General features: G+C 39.1%; 2 protein-coding genes across 3 annotated transcripts in view; one reads left to right on the top strand and one right to left on the bottom strand.

The window, feature by feature from the left end:
* Positions 1–2,540, top strand: part of LOC307263727 (voltage-dependent calcium channel gamma-6 subunit-like) — a 23,853-nt gene extending 21,313 nt beyond the window's left edge. For both annotated transcript variants that reach the window (XM_080044956.1, XM_080044955.1), the window contains exon 7: positions 1–2,540. This exon is cut by the window's left edge and continues 1,207 nt beyond it. The gene's annotated coding sequence lies outside the window, so the exon portion shown is untranslated.
* A 15,489-nt stretch (positions 2,541–18,029) lies between these two features.
* The window catches only part of LOC307263780 (voltage-dependent calcium channel gamma-4 subunit-like), a gene marked incomplete at both ends in the record, with an annotated part of 16,236 nt that continues 11,765 nt past the window's right edge, over positions 18,030–22,500 (bottom strand). Inside the window, 3 exons of the mRNA XM_080045035.1 lie at positions 18,030–18,581; positions 19,567–19,883; positions 21,690–21,830. Coding sequence (XP_079901161.1) covers positions 18,030–18,581; positions 19,567–19,883; positions 21,690–21,830 — 1,010 coding nt within the window. The remainder of the gene's footprint in view (positions 18,582–19,566; positions 19,884–21,689; positions 21,831–22,500) is intronic.

Below are 22,500 nucleotides of genomic sequence, written 5' to 3'. Positions count from 1 at the left end.
TTAAGTCTTTTTTGTGGTATCAATTTACATAATTCTGTTCATTAGGGCGTTGGACAATATGACTTGTTGAAAAAATATACCTACCTTTAAAAATTTCACCCAACAACTGTCAACATGTTTGGAGTGATTTTCCTGTTTACGATTTTCAGGTTTTAGGGGACCTAAGAGGCGTACCATTTAAAGACACAGTGACATCTAGTGTTTTTTTTAGGATAACATACGTTAGCCGAATGGTAGAGATGGCCCAATCAGGTTTAGTTAAATTGAGCACCCCCCTCAATAAAATATAGTGACTCAAAATGTGCTCTACCAAATGGTTGAGCAGGCAGTTAAAGGGTTAACGTTTTTGTTCACAAAGTTTTTCAGACAGCTTTAACACTGTATGACATAGAATTATTTGGCACACCTGTTATTGTTTGAATTTCAAGTCTTTACATATATGAAGGACACATTTACTTTTTGAATCATGAATTATCTTAACAAAAGACAAGTTGTCAAAGGGTTAAATCAAACACAGTTTCCCATACAATTTAAGATATATATATATATATATTTTTACTTTTACTTTTTAATTAAAACTCAAACATCTAGTGCGGACAGTTCCCATTTCATTTTCAAGTACTTAGCCTGTATACTTTTCTCTCATTACAATAATCTTAAGTAGTATAATTTTAGCTTGACTGTTGAGAGGTAGACTTTGATTAATGACCCCCACCTTGCTGTCTCCATCACGTAGTCAGTAAGGCGCTCACGTTACAGTGTGTGTATCTCTTTAAATGTTTTACAGTACAATGCGATCTCAATGCTCAGACGCGTTTGGGGGAAACTCTCCTCTATTGTCTTACTAATATAATCCTGCAGGGCTCGGAGGCAAATTCTCTGTTTAGTTTAATTCAGTACATTAATTAATGTGTCCTTTTTAATTACTGGCTTTTCCACTGCTTTGATATGAAGCTCATTGACAAATAATACTTCACAGAAACACTGTTTGAAATAATCTGGCGGTTGAAAGAAGTGATTCAAGGGAACGGTTTGAATGTCGCTCATTTGCTGGAAGCATTTGGCTAAGATGAATGCTAAAATGTCTATAGAGCATTTTATAATGACTTGGCCTTATTTAAACAGTAAGTTTAATTATTATACTGGTATTCAAAACAATACGCCTTGTCTGTAGTCTGAATGAAGGTTGTAGGCTTGGACTCCCCACGTTGAAAAACCATTTCAAGGGTTAGAAAATGACTATCTCTCTCTCTCTCTGTCGCTCTCTCTGTCGCTCTCTCTCTCTCTCTCTCTCTCTCTCTCTCTCTCTTGCTCTCTCTCTCTCTCTCTCTCTCTAGACAGCAAGTTAATTCTAACTTTGAAACTAAATGTACACATCAAAACCCCGATCAGTTCCAGTTCCTTTGGATCACAGCAACATGTCTGCTCCGTAGCAACAGAAGATGATCATCAAGCCTAAATAAAAATATATATAAGGAAAAATCCACTGAATGAGCAGTATTTTGACCTCCAATCTGAGAACTCAGTTTAAGAGACGTGTTAAATTGTCAGTGTTGAGTTTGTTCTCAAAAAGCTTCCTCCTCTGTCTACGATTGCTGTTTTGTTGTTTATCAATCCATAGTTCGAAATACAATATTATTTAAAGCTGGGGTGGAGGATTTGGGGAGAAAATAGCAGTTGGGATAGAGATTCGAATCCAAATACCTCAACCGCTCCACTTGTTCTCTTTGGTCCCTCCCCTATGGTCCCTCCCTGACACGCTATACACCAACAAAGTTGTGCCAAAGTGAATGGACAGTCCCAACAGCCAATGAGAACAGAGAATTGGAGCTTCGCTCTGATTGGTCAAAGTGTCAGCTCATGTTAACTTTGACCAATCAGAAATCATATACCCCAGCTTTAACTACATTAGGGTACAAATCCGTTTAGATTTTCAAATCATCTATTATCATTTATTGTGTCTTGGCATACATGTGATGATGAACAACAAATTCTCTTTATATTGTTACCAGATTTCAAATATATTGTATAGTGAATATGCAGCATACAGCCCTCAAAAAATTTAGAGACCAGTCTGGATTTTCCTTAAATCTTCATCTCTATATCACTTATTGAAAATGCTCTAAATGACAATATTTTTATTGGGAATTTGGTAGAAATGTTGTCAGTATAGTTTATGTTATAAAATCAAAATGTTCATTTTACTCAAACATATGCCTCTAAAGAGTAAAACAAGAGACACTGAACATTTGGAGTGGTCTCTTAATTTTTTCTGGAGCTGTATATTGCAGATTAATATTATATTTCAAGTGTAAAGTAGGTGCTAGTGCCACTTTTCTAGACAAGCAGATTCAACATTGTGAAGAAGATTGATAGTTGCCTTTGTTTCTGTCATCGTTTATGAGTTATGTTGTTAGAACAAAGTGCTTTTCTCTGCCTCCAAGGTCTCAGCAACTTTTATTTTTTTTTGTTGAACTGAATTGATTTGAATATGAATGACTCCATTTTATTATTAAACACGACATGAATATTTAATGTCACCCTCTCTCAAGTTCCAATTTCTTTCTTACTCTGCACGCTTGACACGTTCTTAGCTCACACAATGGCCTTCTCCTCAATCTCCGATCCAATTTACATTATGATAAAATAACAGCTGTTTTGACTGACTATGTATTTGATATTTCCACTTTGTTTGGGTTTCTGTTTTAGTAAGCAATTCTGGAGAATGCTTGTCGCTATGCTATGTGTTAACTTGCATGTTGATAGCTACGAAGGGCACCTTTTTCTACATACCAGTTTACGGAGGCCAAACTATGTATTAACACCAGATTTTTGTTGTTGTTGCACACAGTACGGACAGGTATATTCACTGGTTTTGACAACAAGTGATTTTGACAACAAGCGTTCTCCAGAATCACTGACTCCACCTTTAAATAGAGAATGCCTTTACTTTTAGTCATAGTTTGTAACATTGATCTCAAATACTCGACAGCCATTAAAATAAAATCAGAACCCAGCTACTTTGAGATCATAGTAAATTCCAAATATCTACACATTAACGTTAGTTTTTTTTTCTTTCAAATATTTTGTATCGTGTTTTTTTGCACAATTAGAAACATGCACATGAATAGTAATGCATGAAACAGGTTGGTGATAACAAAAACAGCACCCATCCATTCTTGACATTAGGATATCCGATACAGCCATTAAAATAAAATCAGAACACAGCTACTTAATGATCACAGATTATTATTTTTTTATTCCCGGTAAAGGGTTTTTACTGGGAGTTTTTTCTCAGCCGAGCTAAGGGTGTAAGGGCAGGGTGTCATATTGTATCACATTGTATCATATTGTATGAAATGTAAAGCCCACTGAGACAAATGTATTTGTGATTTTGGGCTATACAAATAAAACTGATTTGACAGGAAATTCCAACTATCTTTACGTACATTTTTATTTAATATTATAATGTTTTTACATAGGGTAACCAATACAGTATTATATTATTTTCCATGTTCTAAACTGCAAGGGGGGAAACGATCTTTGACATAGAATAAAAGGTCTTGGCTAAATTAGAACCTGGGATGTTGCAGTTGCATGTTACTTGCTGTTATATGATACAGTGCAAACTTACACTGCCAGACCACCAGCCCTTGTGACCCTTGTACTGTTTCCTGGACACTGAAGTCATAATTCTGATTTTTCCGACAAGCACCTGAAGGCAACATGGAAAAGTAAATTGCAAAGAAAGATCATCACGTTACATGCAGAGGTTTAATTGTATCTCAAATCAACCAACCAGTTCATCTTTGAAAACTATTGGACCAATTGTAGGACACTGAAGAAGGTAATGATGGATGGATAGACAAACAGACAGACAGACAGACAGACAGACAGACAGACAGATAGATAGATAGATAGATAGATAGATAGATAGATAGATAGATAGATAGATAGATAGATAGATAGATAGATAGATAGATACCAAAACAGCAGTGCCTGAATGTAGAAACATTCATAAACATACAAGTTATAAACAGTGATAACAATGCTTTTAGGTGTGTGTTATTGGATGGCCCTGACTCGTGATTTCTTGCCCTCCTTGACCCCTTCTCCCTCCACTACCGTTAGCACCAGTTCGGTAGCTAACATTAGCACCAGTTCAGCAGCTAACGTTACTAATGTTGCAGGCAGCTACTTGTTATCCGGCTAACGGTCTCCTCTCAGTCGCCACAGTGACCCTCAATCTGAAGCGTCTCACATTTGGCTCCAGCCCTCTGCCTCTATATATAGACCGTGTCCAATAGGAGTAACACAAGCTGTGCACACAAACACACGCTCAAATTCACTTGTTGCAAAAGACGTATGCACTTAAAGCGACAGTGCGTAACTGTTTTAGAATATAATTAATTTATGTTACATTCAAGCCATTGGTAAATAAGTCTGACACAAAGTTGATTAAGCCTATTATCAGCTCCACAAAACTCTCTCTGTATTTCTCAGTATGGCAGCGTTTACAAACTGGTGTCCCCCTCCCTGACACTGGTGCAGGAGCTCAGAAAAATTCCAAGAAGAGCCCAAGAAATGTTTCAGTTGTTGATTCTACTGCTAAGAAAAAAACCTGGACGTACAGAAGAAGGTATAAAATCCATGCACTGAAGGCTTTACCTCATGTAGATGCACCGACAGTGTTGTTGTAAATACTCAGAATTCCTCAAGGGGGCGACATAAGTTACGCACTATCGCTTTTAGTAACATGGAGGACCTCTCAAGGGATTTGAATGCTTGACAATGTTCACACACACAATGATATGATACACACGGTGTGGGCCACAGTCTGAACTTGCCCGTGACAGCAAACATTCCCAAACGTTATCCAACCCGACATCTGATGATTCAAATCAACCTCTTCAGATTGATATGAGAAGTCATGAGGTGAAGTAGGCGCCGGTCTTAAGCTCCTAAAGCCTCTGTGAACCTGCTCTACAATAGTAAAAGTCTATATATGATATCAAAGTCTGGTGTCTCAGTAAGTTTTTTTCTTTAGCTTTTAAATGTTTTATCATATTTTACATTCACTTTTCTAATGTTTATTCTTAATCTTGATGTATTTCATGCCCCTGTAAAGCACTGTGAATGGCCTTGTGTCTGAATTGTGCTATAGAAATGAATTGCCTTGCCTTGCCTTTACAAAAATCTGATTGAAACTGAATGTTAAAAAATATTATAAACTTAGTTAAAAACAGGACTGTGTGGGCGTGGCTGTGTCAAACCATCTCCCTGGAAACAGTCATCGTTTTCATTGGATATTAGGGCTGAGAACTGCTGTGATTGGTTCAAAAATAATTGTTGCGTCATAAGAACCAGAGCATAGCCCGCCTCCTCTGAACCAAATTTCTGTAAAGTTTAAAAAACTTAAAAATAAACGAGCAAAGGCATAATAATAATGATGGATTGGATTTATATAGCGCTTTTCAAGCCTGGGGAAGACTCACGGAAGCGTGGCTGCCTTTCAGCGCCTACGGCCCCTCAGACCACCACCTTAAACATACAGCAGTCATACACATTCACACGAGGCAAGGTGGGTGAAGTGTCTTGCCCAAGGACACAACAACCATGACACTGGTGGCAGAGCGGGGATCGAACCGCCAACCCTTGGATCATTGGCCAACCCGCTTAACCACCTGAGCCACGGTTGCCCCATAAATAATTTTTTACTTTTTTTTTACAGATGGTCTCATTTGCTGTTACAGGTCATTTATAATAATTGGAGGAAAAATTAGACTGTTTCACGAACATTTAAAATTTCCTTGCAGTGTCTTTATAACTTGCTAACTTGATGATGATAAAACAAAATCTCCTCTTGTGCATGTGATAGCTAACACCGTGGCCAGTGTGTGTCCCTAGAAGTCTGACAGTGTAGTGAGTGATGTGTTGTTGGGTGGTAGGACGGTATGTGGTGTAACTGACACTCATCTGGGGGGAGACGAGGTAAGGCTTCCGTCACATCACTGGTTTCAAATCATATTTAAATCTGTAAACATGGTCTTTCCCTAACTGCAAAGTTGTTTTAGTTGGCTGACTGTATTGCTACACTTTCATAAATCACACTTGGTTTGCCATAATTACAATATTTTCAAAACAGCACCATAGTTGTCATGTTAAAGGTTCATGTGGAGTCAGTGATTCTGGCGAACGCTTGTTGTCAAAATCCCGTTTTGTCGAAATCAGTGAATATCTCCTCATGATCCGCTACCTGTCTGTACCAAATCCAGTGTTACTACACAGCTCTGTATATTGGCATGTACACAAAGGGAATGTTAACAAAGGGGGCCCAACGTAACTAGCAACATGCCCTTTTACAGAGCATATAGGCTGTGCATTGACACTGGAGATAATCACTGATTTTGAGAACAACAAGTGTTGTCTAGAATCACTGACTCCACCTTTTAATTAATAAAAAAAAGTGTTGTTATTCACAGACACACTTGCATTTTGAGCACATGATGCTTGATGGTCTTGATAGTATCTCGAGGATAGATAATATCTTTGGCTTTCTGTCACCTGACTAACACTAAGTGCCTTCCACCCCCCCCCCCCCCCCCCCCACACACACACACACACACACACACACACACACACACACACACACACACACACACACACACACACACACACACACACACACACACACACACACACACACACACACACACACACACACACACACACACACACACACACACACACACACGACCCCCCCCCCCCTCCTCAATTCATTCACTTTCAACGTCACTTAATCCACTGGAAAGAACATACACTCCTTTAATAGTACGTTTGACGAAAACTGAAACTGAAGCCATGGGATACAAACAGATTCACTTACTGCATTACCAAGAACATTAAGTGATTGTGAGAAGTCAGTTTGACATTTCTTAACAGTTAGACCAATGGACACACACGCACACACGCACACACACACACGCACACACACACACACACACGCACACACACACACACACACACACACACACACACACACACACACACACACACACACACACACACACACATACACATAGAAACACACACACACACACACACATACACATAGAAACACACACACACACACACACACACACACACACACACACACACACACACACACACACATACACACACACACACACACACACTCTGCCTAACTACTACCACACGTCCTCAGTATCACATTTAAGACATTTAAGACATTCAATTAAGTTTTCCAGAATGTCACACAAGTCTAGACGACCATCATAAATATAAAGCAGAGCGAGCAAGGAGCTAAAAACAGACTTCACTGACATATTAAAATACAGCTCAATCCGCTGGGCAGTAAGTGGATATCACATTTCTTCATCGTGAAAGATAATTCTGCTGTGTGCTCACACTCTGACTAGGCAGTAGGCACAGCAAGGCACTAGCCAACAGAATGGGACGGAAATACATCAAAATAATAGTTGAGAAATAGTTTGTTTTCAAATAATTTGCATGGTTCTACTAATGTAATTAATGAAGAATGGTGAAGTCAGTCAGTGCGGTTACTTGTCTGAGTATACATGGCCTTTCAGAAATCGGATAAATGTCCGATGCATGGCTGTCTCCACTATGCTAGGTGGCGCTGTAGTCCTTTCAACAAGTGGTTATAGAGCCACGTCCGGTTCCCTTCCAGCAATAACCCATGGTGTAGCCTATAACGCGCAGGCACACAAGCGCAGAACGAGAAGTCCGATATGCGATATCCGATCCCTGTATATGCAGAGAGAATGCCGACAATGAACGAGTTATCTAGGTGTTCTTATCCGACTTCTCTTGTCCGTTATTGTGCCGATTTGTGTCCGAAGTAGATCGGATAAAGGTGTTTACATGCAGTTTAAAAATCCTGTTGAAGTCTTATCCGTTTAGTTACCCGATTATGAGTCTGCATGTAAACGCACTGACTGATTCTGGAGAACGCTTGTTGTCAAAATCACTTCTTGTCAAAATCAGTGAATATCTCCTCATGATCCGCTACCTGTCTGTACTGTGTGTGCCCTGGAAAAAAAGCTGATGTTAATACACAGCTTACACTCTGTAAACAGGCATGTTGCGAGCTATGTTGGGTCCACTTTGTTTACATAGCCATTGTTTACATACCGGTTTACAGAGCCTAGGCTTTGTATTAACACTGGATTATTCTTTCAGCACACACACAGTACGGAAAGGTAGAGAATTGTGAGGAGATATTCACTGATTTTGACGAAAAGTGATTCAGACAACAATTGTTACAACCTCTGATTTTTAATTTGACCAACGAAAATTATTTACTTAAACTCTGATTAGCCTCATCACATTTCCAGTACTGTCTAAACACTCACCCACTCAGCAGTCACACATGCACGTACGCGCACACACACACACACACACACACACACACACACACACACACACACACACACACACACACACACACACACACACACACACACACACACACACACACACACACACACACATACACACACACACACACACACACACACACACACACAGTAACATGACCTGTAGTCTTCTAACGCATGACTCTGACACCCTCCCCACACCCACTAGCAAACCGTCTATATATATAGCTACCGTTTACCACCAAGGAAGAGATAGAGAGAGAGAGGGAGGGAGAGAGAGAGACAGAGGGAGAGGGAGAGAGAGAGAGAGAGAGAGGGAGAGAGAGAGAGGGAGAGATCTGTCATCTGTATGTTATGTTGTTATATGTTGAATATTTTTACCAATTTGAATTGAATTGAATTGAGAGAAACAGAGAGAGAGAGAGAGAGAGTGAGAGAGAGAGAGAGAGAGAGGCTTGTTGATTGTGAAAAGCCTCATTTGAAACAATTAACTTTAACCCAGACTCATTTCTACTTATAGTAAAAATATGAGGGATATAATACAGACAAAGTGAACCACATGGAACACGTTTCTGATGTTTTTTTTTTTTTTTTAAATCCTAAATATTATAAGAATTTATTTTATATAGGCCTAACCCTTCTATTAGAATGTGTTGACATTCATTTTTGTTTACACTTGTTCAAATGTACTTTGAATTTAACAAGAGAACATATATAATATTAATTCAAAATAATTGAAACACTAAAATTAATTGATTGGCTTGTTACCATTTTTGTTATTGGGACAATTATGTAACATCAGGATTTCCATGACTATTTTGAGGCTAACGGCCCGATGTTAATGAAATATGGTCAGACTGGGTTAAAGGTAATACAGGACACACTATTAAAGCATTAGAAGTGTTAAATGGGTTTAAACTCACCTGTAGTAACAAAAAAAAGCTTTCAAAATGAGCTATTTCCTTCACTTGTGGTGTGCATCTGCCACACAGCAATGTTTGGGAAGTCACTTCCTGTCACAGTCACATGACTACCACACCAGGATGTTGAGTAACCCTGGCTGTGTTCGGAAAGCCATACTAACCTCCTACTCATACTAATTTTGACTTTAATTTGAGTATGTGACAGTTGGGTATGCGAGTTTGGGTATGCGAGAAATTCCCGGATGAGTACTAACTTCCGGTAAGATTTTGGGTATGGATCGATTACTTTTCCTACTCAACCGTCTCACAATGCATCGCGTCTTTTCAAACGACAAGGAAGGTTTTTTTTTTAATTCTTTATTTACAAATTCTGCATTTCCTGCACAACACAGGACTGTATGTAAAAATCTAGTTCTATATCTAACCTGTGGAGGGCGGCAATACGCTAAACGGCGTCTAAACGGCCGGAATCTTATGAGAAGAAATTCTTTATTGCTTGAGTATACTTCAGTGTGAATTTTTCGACGCACCTCGCATACACAATCGATCTTTGAGTAGACAGTATGTAGTATATAAATGTTGGATGTGGGACATATGGCTTTCCGAACACAGCCCCTGTGTTCCAATCCCCATACTTACATACTATTTAGTATGCCAAAAAAATATTTAGGATGTCCCAATAAATGCACGTCAATTGTAGTATGCTGAAAATACATAAATGCCCCACTAACTCCAATAGCATTTTGAAGTATTCGTCTTTATTCTTGAGATTTCTTGACATAATGAAAAAAAATCTTTCTTATCTGATTTTTTTCTCTCTCCTGTGGCCCTAAAACTCTTCTGTACTTTAGTATGTAGCGTAGTAAAAAGACTAAAACTCTTCTGTACTTTAGTATGTAGTGTAGTAAAAAGACTAAAACTCTTCTGTACTTTAGTATGTAGCGTAGTAAAGAGAAAGAGTATGTGATTTGGAACGCAGGGTATATGTCACTCAGGGACTTAATGAGTAAAATCTAGTACAAACCTGTATAAGAAAGATTCACAGTGCGTATGACGTGGGTCTCACCATGGGTCCTGATGGAAATTATTTTGATTATTCTGAAGAGAGAGAGAGAGAGAGAGAGAGAGAGAGAGAGAGAGAGAGAGAGAGAGAGAGAGAGAGAGAGAGAGAGAGAGAGAGGAAGGAAGAGGGAGACAGAGAGAGAGAGACATAGAGAGAGACATAGAGAGAGAGAGGGAGGGAGGGAGGTAGGTAGAGAGGGAGAGAGAGAGAGAGAGAAAGACAGAGAGAGAGAGGGAGAGAGAAAGACAGAGAGAGACAGAAAGAGAGAGAGAGGGAGATAGGTAGAGAGGGAGAGAGAGAGAAAGAGAGCGAGAGAGAGAGAGGGAGAGAGAAAGAGAGACAGAAAGAGAGACGGAGAGAGGGAGAGAGAGTGAGAGGACGAGAAAGAGAGAGAGAGGCCAACTAATTAAAACTTTGACACCAAATCGGATCTGTGCTGCTTCAATCAAAACTCCAGTGTGCTCTGCCAGCAGATCTCATTGTCAGCGGGATTAAAAATCTGTCACATACACACACACACACACACACACACACACACACACACACACACACACACACACACACACACACACACACACACACACACACACACACACACACACACACACACACACACACACACACACACACACACACACACACACACACACACATTTCCCTCTGTGCTGACAGTCCCCTCCTGTGTGTATCTCCAGAGAGAGACATCTCAGAATTATTAACAGACCAAACTGTTTTAATTACTGCATGTCACTGTCTATCTATCTATCTATCTATCTATCTATCTATCTATCTATCTATCTATCTATCTATCTATCTATCTATCTATCTATCTATCTATCTATCTATCTATCCATCCATCCATCCATCCATCCATCCATCCATCCATCCATCCATCCATCCATCCATCCATCCATCCATCCATCCATCCATCCATCCATCCATCCATCCATCCATCCATCCACCCACCCCTCTCTCTCTCTCTCTATCTATCTATCTATCTATCTATCTATCTATCTATCTATCTATCTATCTATCTATCTATCTATCTATCTATCTATCTATCTATCTATCTATCTATCTATCTATCTATCTATCTATCTATCTATCTATCTATCTATCCATGATTTTGATACAACCAGAGTTCGACTTGGTGAGGGTGGGCTAAGGCCAGTGATCCTTAGGCAAAACCCTTAATATTAATGCATTATAAACTGTGTGTGTGTGTGTGTGTGTGTGTGTGTGTGTGTGTGTGTGTGTGTGTGTGTGTGTGTGTGTGTGTGTGTGTGTGTGTGTGTGTGCTGCCATTTAAATGGGAGTTGAGATGAATTGTTGAACTATACGTGGCATCGTTCTTGTAATGATGATATGGGTATGTTTGGGAGACAGAGTGGTTGGAGAATCAAATTATAAATCAAATCAAAACAGTTTTTATGAAGGTATTTTCACTCAATAACGTATGACACAATCCAATTTTCATATAGAACTTTATTGAATATATCTATATATTTATATATGAATGTGTACTGTATTCCAGTGAGGATGTATGTACAGTATATTGTATTGCTTCTCCTTATTCCTCATAGCTCTTTACATGTATCTGTCTGTATGCTAAGTGGAAATATACCAGTTTTCCATTTGAAATGTATCAGGTTTCAACTGGTGTCAGTAGCCTAAATGTTGACAACTCACACATGTATTTTTAAAATGGCTTTTACATCAGGATATTAAGAGTTGAAAAAAAAAAAATAAATAAAAATATTCGACCATGTTTTCACAAACCCTATACAAAAGGTACAATGCTAAATCTTGTTGTATATTTAGCGATTAAAGCTGGGGTGGAGGATTTGGGGAGAAAATGGCAGTTGGGATAGAGATTTGAATCCAAATACCTCAACCACTCCACTTGTTCTCTTTGGTCCCTCCCCTATGGTCCCTCCCTGACACGCTCTACACCAATAACGTTGTGCCAAAGTGAATGGACAGTCCCAACAGCCAAAAAGAACAGAGCATCGGAGACTCGCTCTGATTGGTCAAAGTGTACAGCTCATGTTAATTTTGACCAATCAGAAATCACATACCCCAGCTTTAAGTCACAATTCACATATTTCTCAGACGCATGATGCATTTTGTTGTACATATTATTTGTCATGTAGAAAAACCATTTACAACACACACGCACGCACGCGCACGCACGCACACACACACACACACACACACACACACACACACACACACTTGATTCAGTCCTGCAGCACTTAGGCCACTGACAATGTCACAGTTACAGATGAACTCTGAAACGATATAACATTAAGAATATCTACACGTACCACCACGCAAATAAATAGATTAATTAATATAAATTCTACTGCCAACAGTTATACACTAGTCAGAAGAACATTAAAAAACACAGATTATTAGGCTACGTTGGTAATGTTTATCAAAACACACACACACACACACACACATTATGATGGAAATGGCAACAGTGGAGAGAATACTGCAAAATCCAAAAAAAAATAAACTGAAAGAAAATTGACAAATTAAAGAGCAATTATTACAATAAATAAATAAATATAAGAAGTAAAAAACAGTAGGGAACTATTTTATTAAATACTAAAGCGTAATAAGGTGAATTTTACATTACAATACCATAGAAAATGTTCCCAAAAATCACCTTAAAGCCACTACGAGTAACATGGCACGTTGGCGTCCCTTTGGACAAAAGCGGTAGTATTTTTACGACGCCCGCTGTTGCAAAGCTGTTTTCTAGCTCGTGCCAGGCGTGCGAGTGTGAACTGAGAAGGGCGCAATATAGTGCATGTCCGTGTGTTGAAAGTGTGAGGACTCTTTTCAGCTCCGTGAGAGTGGTTTTGACACTGCATCAACTAATGCCAGTCAGGGTTATACACACCTGATTGCAATGAGTTGATGCAGCAGCGTCACCTAACTACTCTCTCTCACGGAGCTGAAAGATTACGTGCCCTCACAGAAAGTGAATGAACGAGAGACGGCAGTTAGTATGGATCACAATGAGGTAATGTGTTTGTGTTGTTGATGTAAATAATGACTATTTCAGATAATGGTTATCTGATGATGGTGAAGCAAAGCAAACTTTGTGTTAGTACCAACCGCTCATTCATTTAGCAGTCTAGTTTCGCTCTCGTGAAATTGTATACACGTTGCTTGGCAACGCCCTCGTCCCGCCCGTAGCTTATATCACTCTCCCTTTTAGCTTTTCTTCATTGCATTCTCTTTTTTTTCTTTGATGGTTCAGCCCCGTTATCAGTCATTATGACGACAAATAACTGTCTCAAACAAGGCTCCCGCTCCCCTTCCCTCACCTGGAGGGATAGGCTTCTCAAATCGCGTTGCAGCGCCACACTGAAATCTGCGACCAATACGGATATGTGACCATAGAGCATGCACGAGCGAACCGAAAATCGGACTGGGTGTGCGACCAGACCAAAAGCAGTAATAAAAACTATATAAAAACGTCTTTCTTTGCACTGATGGTCTCGTTTGCTGTTAAAGGTAATTTATGATTATCAGAGGAAACATGAGGCTGTTTAAAAGATATTTAAATGTTACTCGTAGCCGCTTTAACGGTAAAAAAAATAAACATTACAACTTAGACTAGACTAAAAGGCCTGTTTGCGACGATGTAGGAACTACAATGACACACTTGCTTTCTTAGGCAATTGTCGATGTGCCCTTGAGCAAGGCACGTAGGCCGAAACATACTGTTGTTTTGGGCGGGTGCCAGTTTGAGTGTGTGAGTGAGGCAGGGTGTTACTAAAAAGAGCATGCACACAGTCAACTCTCCCTGTACAAACAACTGCCATAGAATTATGAAAATGAATATTTTTAAAAATTAATATACCCTTTCAAATAAATGGGCACATGCTTTTTCCACGTGACATCACTGACTTTAAGTTTTTACATAAGCAAGAGAGAGACAGAAAATAATAATCAAAATATTCCTCGAAAAGAAATGTTAAAAAACTTACAAAAAAGAAAAAATATTTCAAAATGTATAAATACCCTGCGATAACCATAACGATCATAGAAACACCGGCGACATGATAGAAATACTCAAGGAGTTACAATCTGGTGTAAAGACTTGAGGTGATCACTCACTCCGAAATGGAAAAGACAACCCAAAGATTACCATTTTACAGACATTATGTGCTTTCTTAAATACTCAATAATACATTTATTATTCTAGTTTTCTGAAATAGTAAATATAGTTATAGCTAAAAGAGAGAAGGAAGGGGGGACTGAAGCAGTTTATCGTTAGCCTCATAGCATAATTGCCTAAATCATATTTACTCTACTCAACTTTTAGTTGTATGTTTTCAACCTTTTTTTTTAACCCAAACTCCACCCCCTGAGTTTTTGAGCCCACCCTGTTGCCTATAGTTACAGCCCTTAGCAGGAACACTTAGCGGACACTGTGCCTTGTATAGCTATCGGTATCAAACCAGCGTCATAAACAGTCATACAAACCCTGTAATATATTCTGGCTTTTAAGCATCAAAAGGAAAATAAATAAATAAATAAAGGTAAAAAGTCCATTTTAACAAGTACTGGCATCGACTTATTTAAGGAGATTAAACAGTGCTTCTATTGTTGTTTGACAATACACGGGCAAGGTGTTGAAAGTGCTGTTGATCAATATAATATATATATTTCTAAATAACTATTTGTCAGAGTGTGGACATTTCTTTTGTTTGAAACCATTTTCCCCCAAGAAAGCTCAACAAAGGGCCTTTTTTACCTGCTCGCAAAAATGGAGATTGGTGCAATTTACAAGCAACTGGTTGGATAAAGAATTACATATTGATCAATAGAAGGCTTGAATCAACAATGTCTGTGAATGCAAATCCCCTATTGTTGAGTATACAACTGCAATTATATTGAAACTAGAAGGGCAGTCCACTTACATTGGGCCTAAATTCACCTATCTATCTATCTATCTATCTATCTATCTATCTATCTATCTATCTATCTATCTATCTATCTATCTATCTATCTATCTATCTATCTATCTATCTATCTATCTATCTATCTATCTATCTATCCATGATTGGATGTATTGGATGAATATTTCACACATTTGAAGACAGATTGTGGGGATTTTGCATTAGTTCCTGAAGTTACTTGTTAAGATGAACATTAGTTGTAGTGTTACAAACTAGCAGTGGTGTGTTGGAGGGGTAAGGGGTGAATATTAGAGTATATGGATGTGTGGACTATGTCTATATGTCACTAGAAGTGCTTTTGGCACACAATGAAAAATAAATAGGCTCTTGTTGTGTCTAGGAACAGTCCTAATGTGTGTGTGTGTGTATGTGTGTGTGTGTGTGTGTGTGTGTGTGTGTGTGTGTGTGTGTGTGTACATGTGTGTGTGTGTGTGCGTTTATGTGTCAGAAGGTAAGATATGGCTGAGGTCATTCTCTAAGACCAAAGATTCAATAGCTTCTGTTAACCTTGAATTGGCCACTCAACTTTTCTCTAAGCAGCTTGTTTCTTGTGTGAATGTAAGTGTCTGTGGCTAAGCCTATGAAACATACAATATATCTACGATTCGACCACATTTTTGTTAATATTTATAATTAAAGTAAGTTGTAGAATACCAGAAAGCATTGATTTTGTGGTTTGCAAGTTCAAATTCAAACTGGACGTCTAGATTAGTTATATTTGGTTGAGTTTGAACCTACAGCTCTGGAAAAAAATTAAGAGACCATTCTGTATTTTTCTTAAATCTTCATCTCTACATTACTTATTGAAAAAGCTTCTAATGACCAAAAATGTATTGGAATCTGGTAGAAATGTTGTCAGTAGTTTATATTATAAAACCAAAATGTTCATTCTACTCAAACATATGCCTATAGATAGTAAAACGAGAGACACTGAACATTTGGAGTGGTCTCTTCATTTTTTCCAGAGCAGTAGATGTCTTGACCAACAAATTACAAAATCAAAACTCTGTAGATTCTTCTTCTTGAAGTGAAATTTAAGTTTTTAAGCAGCTGACGAAAATGTAGAAGGAAATAATAAGTAACTACTGAGCTCCCCTGCCTCCTCTTAAAAGGCACTTTAAAACCCCACTGGGACACTGGGTTTAATGGGACGCTCCCACTTGTGCGTGTGTATTTTTCGACAACGGAACAATTCTAGAATCGAAAGTAAAGAAAAAAATCCCATGTGCTGAAGCCTCCACTGCACCATTGCTTTATAGTAAACCTACAAACAAGGTTTCAAAACTAAATGCATGACCATTTTCAAGGCAGGTGTGATGAATTAGCACAGAATAGCAGGTGTTGTATGACTGTTTATGGTATTGGTTTAGTTAATTATGGCAGCTAGATACACTAGGGTCAAGGCAAAGGACAGAAACATTACCGTTAAAGTGTCACCCATTCATATTTTGTGCCTTATTTTCTTTCAAAAAACCAGATATCTAAAACATTGTTCTATAGGTCGCTTTCACACCTAAGTTCTTTGGTCCGCTTGAAGCAAACCCTGGTTCGTCTCCATTTCATTTTGATTGATTTTTGGGTCAAAACGAAATCCAGTGCAGACCAAACAAAACAAATTCTGGTCGGTCTGGAAGCTGAAGTGGGTCTCTGTTTGATTGTGCTGTTTATTTGACGTGTGAAAGCAAAATCGGACCAAATATTGGAAGTGAAGCAAAATCAGTGCATCGTCGGCATAAAGAGACACTGTTCCACAAACGTGCCCTGCGTTCCAAATCGCATACTTCCCTACTATTTAGCATGCCAGAAAAAGATTAAGGATGTCCCAATAAATGCAAGTCAATTGTAGTATGCTGAACATACATAAATGCCCCACTAACTCCGATAGCATTTGGGAGTTTTCGTCTTTATTCTTGACTTTTCTTGACATAATGAAAAAAAAATCTTCCTTATCTGATTTTTTTCTCTCTCTGTGGCCCTAAAACTCTTCTGTACTTTAGTATGTAGTGTAGTAAAAAGAAATAGTATGTGATTTGGAACGCAGGGTGGGAATCAACATTGGAGTCAGACTAGTGTTCTGACTTCCGTAAAAAAAAATTAACACACTGTGGGTCCCATAACCAGGAAGTATACCCGCTTCAAATTGCACCATGCCCCACTGAGCAGCTTTCCATAGCAATGAATTGGAATCCATTTTGTTTAATTTGGCGTCCTTCTTATAAGACGTCTATGATCAAAAGTGCAATGTAAAAGCAAACCAAACTACATGAAAAATGCAACAATTGCAATGCAACCAAGTCTACATAACTATACACAGTAAATTTAGTTGAATAGTAATACTAAAGTGTATTTGGTGATAAATTAACTCCTTCCACAATGTTCAAATTGTAGAATTAAATTAACCCTAAACAGAGTATAAAAAAAATAAGAAAAGAAAATGGCGGCGTGACGATTTTTTTGGTGATTGCTTTATGAAATGAGAAATTCTAACTCAAAAACAGAGCTAATGCACTTTGACACATATTCATATTTAACAATGATAAATTGACTGTGTAGGTGTGAAAACGACCTCAACAAATTCAACTCCACATCTTTTTTCCATTCTAAAAACTCTCCCCCCCTTTTTTTCTCTGAGAATTTCGTTTTAAACTGGCGTCGTTTTCCTGTTGAGTGTATCTGAGTTGCTATCCCGGTCCCGTTTGGCGGTCAGTCGGTCGAGCGTTCCAACGTTGCCCCTCTCTCTATCTCTGTCTCTGTCTCTATCTCTCTCCATGGTTGCCGTGGACATCGGAGTGGCCTGTGTGGGCGTAGCAGCTGTTGTCGAGGTATTCAGAGGCGCCGAATTTTGGGCTACGGCGGCCGCTGCTGCTGCCAAATTGGATTTCGAGTGAGATGGTAGCGTACCTCCGCTGATAACGGGCCCTCCTGCACTGCTGCCACTCCCCCCGTCCTTAGGGAAGTAGTTGTGTAGTTGGTACAGCGTTGCACGGTCAACGGTGCCGTAGAGAGGGGGGGCGCCTCCTCCTAAACTGCCCAATTTGGAGTCCCGTGTCAGGGTGTACATGGAGATATCGCCGCCCCCCGCACTTCCAATGCTGCTGCTGGTGTGGTGCGGGTTGGGCAGGGTGGCCACGGAGAAAGGGGGCGCAGAGGGGGGCAGAGCGAAGGTCTTGTTGACACCGATGGGCGAGTTCTCCTGTCAAAGTCAAAGTCAAAGTCAAAGTCAAAATGATTTCTATAGCAAATTTTAAAACAGCATCAGTTGACCAAAGTGCTGTACAAGATACAATACAAAATAACATATACAGTAAGATACATGAGAAAAAAAAATGGAGGGAGGAGTGTCAAAGGTGTGTTAAAGGCCAATGCAAAAAAAGCGAGTCTTCAGCAACGTTTTAAACTGTTCAACTTTACAGGGATCCAGGTTCCATTCATTCACACACAGTCAGAGTAAGGTTGGGAGGAAAAATTATAGTAAACGATCATTGGGATGAAATAAGTCTTCCATTGTTAAAGGTGATCTACGTTACTTTGGGTCTGTCAGAGAACATTTTCTAAGTTATATTCTCATAACTAAATATGTAAGGTGTATGTCTGTATGTATATTTATGTTTAATGTTTAATGTAATGTTGGAACCTGTACCAAGCTGTACTGATAAAAACTTCCACCAGCCTGTGTGGTCATTAAAATAATCAATCAATCAATTAAAAAACAAACTTTCCTCACAGGAAAATTGGAGCAACTAGCTTCACATTTGTTTATTCACTGAGTTAGTCTCTCTCCACATGTATGGGTTTGTGTAGGAATGATCGCATGGCATGTACACCATTTATGTGGGCGGGCCTGTCCTTACCTCAAGTCATGTCAAGTCAACTGTATTGTCAATTCTTAAAATATGCAGGCATAGGCAAACATAATGATCAAAATGGCGTTTGTCTCTGACCCACGGTGCAATAGGAACAATAATAATGATAAAATAAAGTAGAATAAGATAAAGATAAAACAATATTTACATTAAATACATTCTAAATACTAAATAGTGCAAAAACGGCACAAAATAAGAAAAACTTTATATAAAAAAAAATCTAATAGAAAGTAAATAGATAAATTAAATTGAAATGTGCAATGTAATGAACGAATTAACAGTATTCACAATGTGTGCAATATGCAGTATATATACCTGTGAATGCGGGGGGTCCGTGGATCTCGAGCTAGAGTTGGAGCGCCGTCTGAAGCGGTAGCTGGGCAGGCGCAGCATGGCGTGCGTCGTGCTCTTGAACAGATCGGTGCGCGAGCGACAACGCAGCTCCTTGTTCTTCTCTATGTAAATGTTGACGGCCAGAACTCCAACCATCTCGGCCAGAATGAAGGACAGGCCTCCGAAGTAGAAGGACCAGCCGTACGAGTAGTGCCACTTCTTGTCCTCGTCCTTTTTGGGGGAAATGTCGCTGAGAGCCGCCGAGATGTAAACGATCACTCCAATGATGTTGCTGAGGCCTAGAGAAATGGGATTTAAATGCAGAGTTAATAATGTAAACAGCCTAGGCTCTGTAAACTGGCATATTGCTATAGTTACTGTGGGAAACTTTTGTTTACATACTAGTTTACAAAGCCTAAGCTGTGTATTAACAGTCGATTTCAGCACACACAGTACAGAAAGGTTGCAGATAGTGAGATATTCACTGATTTTGACAAAAAGTGATTTTGACAACAAGCGTTCTCCAGAATCAGTCAGTGCGTTTCCATGGCACAACTAGATTGGATTATCACATATATCGAACAAGACACTCGAACGGACCGTGTCACTTGTCTGAGTATACATGGCCTTTCAGAAATTGGGTAAATGTCCGATGCATGGCTGTCTCCACTATGCTAGGTGGCGCTGTAGCCCTTTCAACCATGCTTTCAACAAGTGGTTTTAGAGCCACGTCCGGTTCCCTTCCGTCAATAACCCTATCACGCGCAGCATAGACATTATAATGTCTATGACGCGCAGGCACACAAGCACAGAACGAGAAGTCCGATATGCGATGTCCGATCCCTGTATACATGCAGAGAGAAAGCCGACAATGAACGAGTTATCTAGGTGTTCTTATCCGACTTCTCTTGTCCGTTATTGTGCCGATTTGTGTCCAAAGTAGATCGGATAAAGGTGTTTACATGCAGTTTAAAAGTCCTGTTGAGGTCTTATTCGTTTAGTTACCCGATTATGAGTCTGCATGTAAACGCACTGACTGACTCCACCTTTATGTGCCCTTCTAATACAAATCAGGCTGGACCTTCATTACATTGTTTTTCAGGCGGAGATACTGGGATTGTTTCCTTTCAAATTATACAGAAGAAAGCAGGCACAATATAAAAATCAATCTACATATCATACATAATAACTTCTTCCTATTTCACGAATAGATTGGATAACATCTCAAGGTGAAATAGCACGGCTTAATTTTGGTTTCTAGTGGAAGAAGAGATTGGAAAGACAAAGGCATGTATTAGAGCTGACAAAGATGGAACACTAAAGCAGAAGCGCATACAGCTCCGGAAAAAAAATAAAGAGACCACTCCAAATGTTCAGTGTCTCTTGTTTTACTATTTAGAGGCATATGTTTGAGTAAGATGAACATTTTGATTTTATAATATAAACCTCTTACAACATTTCTACCAAATTCATAATTTAAATATTGTAATTTATTGCATTTTCAATAAGTAATGTAGAGATAAAGATTTAAGAAAAATCCAGACTGGTCTTTTATTGTATATAATTTTTTTGCTGTATGAGTTCCAGTTTTGAGGCGACACATTGCAGGTAAATAAGGTTTTAACTTATAAATATCATAACACTTTGCATGATGACTTTGCAGGTTATTTACTTACATTAAAACAACTTTTTTGTTGTAATATTTTTTTTACCTTTATTTATACAGGTAAATCCCATTGAGACCGAAGACTCTTTTGCAAGGGAGACCTGTTTCCCATTCCCACGTTACCATTCACACACATATTCATACACCGATAGCAGGCTAACTATCGACATTCACACGAGGCAAGGTGGGTGAAGGACACAACAACCATGACACAAGTGGCAGGGCGGGGATCAAACCGCCAACCCTTCGATCATTGGCCGTCCCGCTCTACCACCTGAGCCACAGTCCCCCCAAAAATACTAAAATAAAAACTCTTAACCACATTTGCTCTTAATGGTAAAAGTACCCACTCTCAAATTTCCTTCCAAACTTCATTATGAGTAAAGGAACACATTTATTAGCTTTAAACCCTCAACAAAGCCATTGTTCTTGATCTTACCTGCAGCTACAAACAGAATCCCTCCACCCAGGATGATGTTTCTCTTGCTCTTGTAGAAGCCACTGGAGGCCACACACACCGCGCCCAACAGCAGCAGGGTGGCACTGAGGATCGGGAAGATACTCGACGCTCGCACCACACCTGCACACAATGAATCAAATCAAATCAGTTTTATATGTATAGCCCAATACCACAAATAGACATCTATCTATCTATCTATCTATCTATCTATCTGTCTGTCTGTCTGTCTGTCTGTCTGTCTGTCTGTCTGTCTGTCTGTCTGTCTGTCTGTCTGTCTGTCTGTCTGTCTGTCTGTCTGTCTGTCTGTCTATCTATCTATCTATCTATCTATCTATCTATCTATCTATCTATCTATCTATCTATCTATCTATCCATCCATCCATCCATCCATCCATCCATCCATCCATCCATCCATCCATCCATCCATCCATCCATCCATGAGGCTCGAACCACACCTGCACACAATGACACCAACAGGAATGTGTCATATTGTGTAAGAAAAGGCCAAAGAGATATTGGGTTTACTGTAAAATGGACTGGCCAGCGTTTAAAAAAAAAGAATAACCCGAGAAACAATTGCTAATTGTTAATTCCCCCTTTTTACATTTCCAATCAAATCAGTTTTATTTGTATAGCCCAATATGACAAATAGACATTTTCCTCAGTGGGCTTTACATTCCATACAGTATGACACCCTCTGTCCCTATCCATCTATCTATCTATCTATCTATCCATCTATCTATCTATCTATCTATCTATCTATCTATCTATCTATCTATCTATCTATCTA

Source organism: Ammodytes marinus, assembly GCF_949987685.1.
Source record: "Ammodytes marinus genome assembly, chromosome: 17".
In the NCBI taxonomy this organism is placed as follows: domain Eukaryota; kingdom Metazoa; phylum Chordata; class Actinopteri; order Uranoscopiformes; family Ammodytidae; genus Ammodytes; species Ammodytes marinus.
Note: the sequence above shows the minus strand (reverse complement) of the source record. Positions and strands in the feature narration are given on the sequence as shown.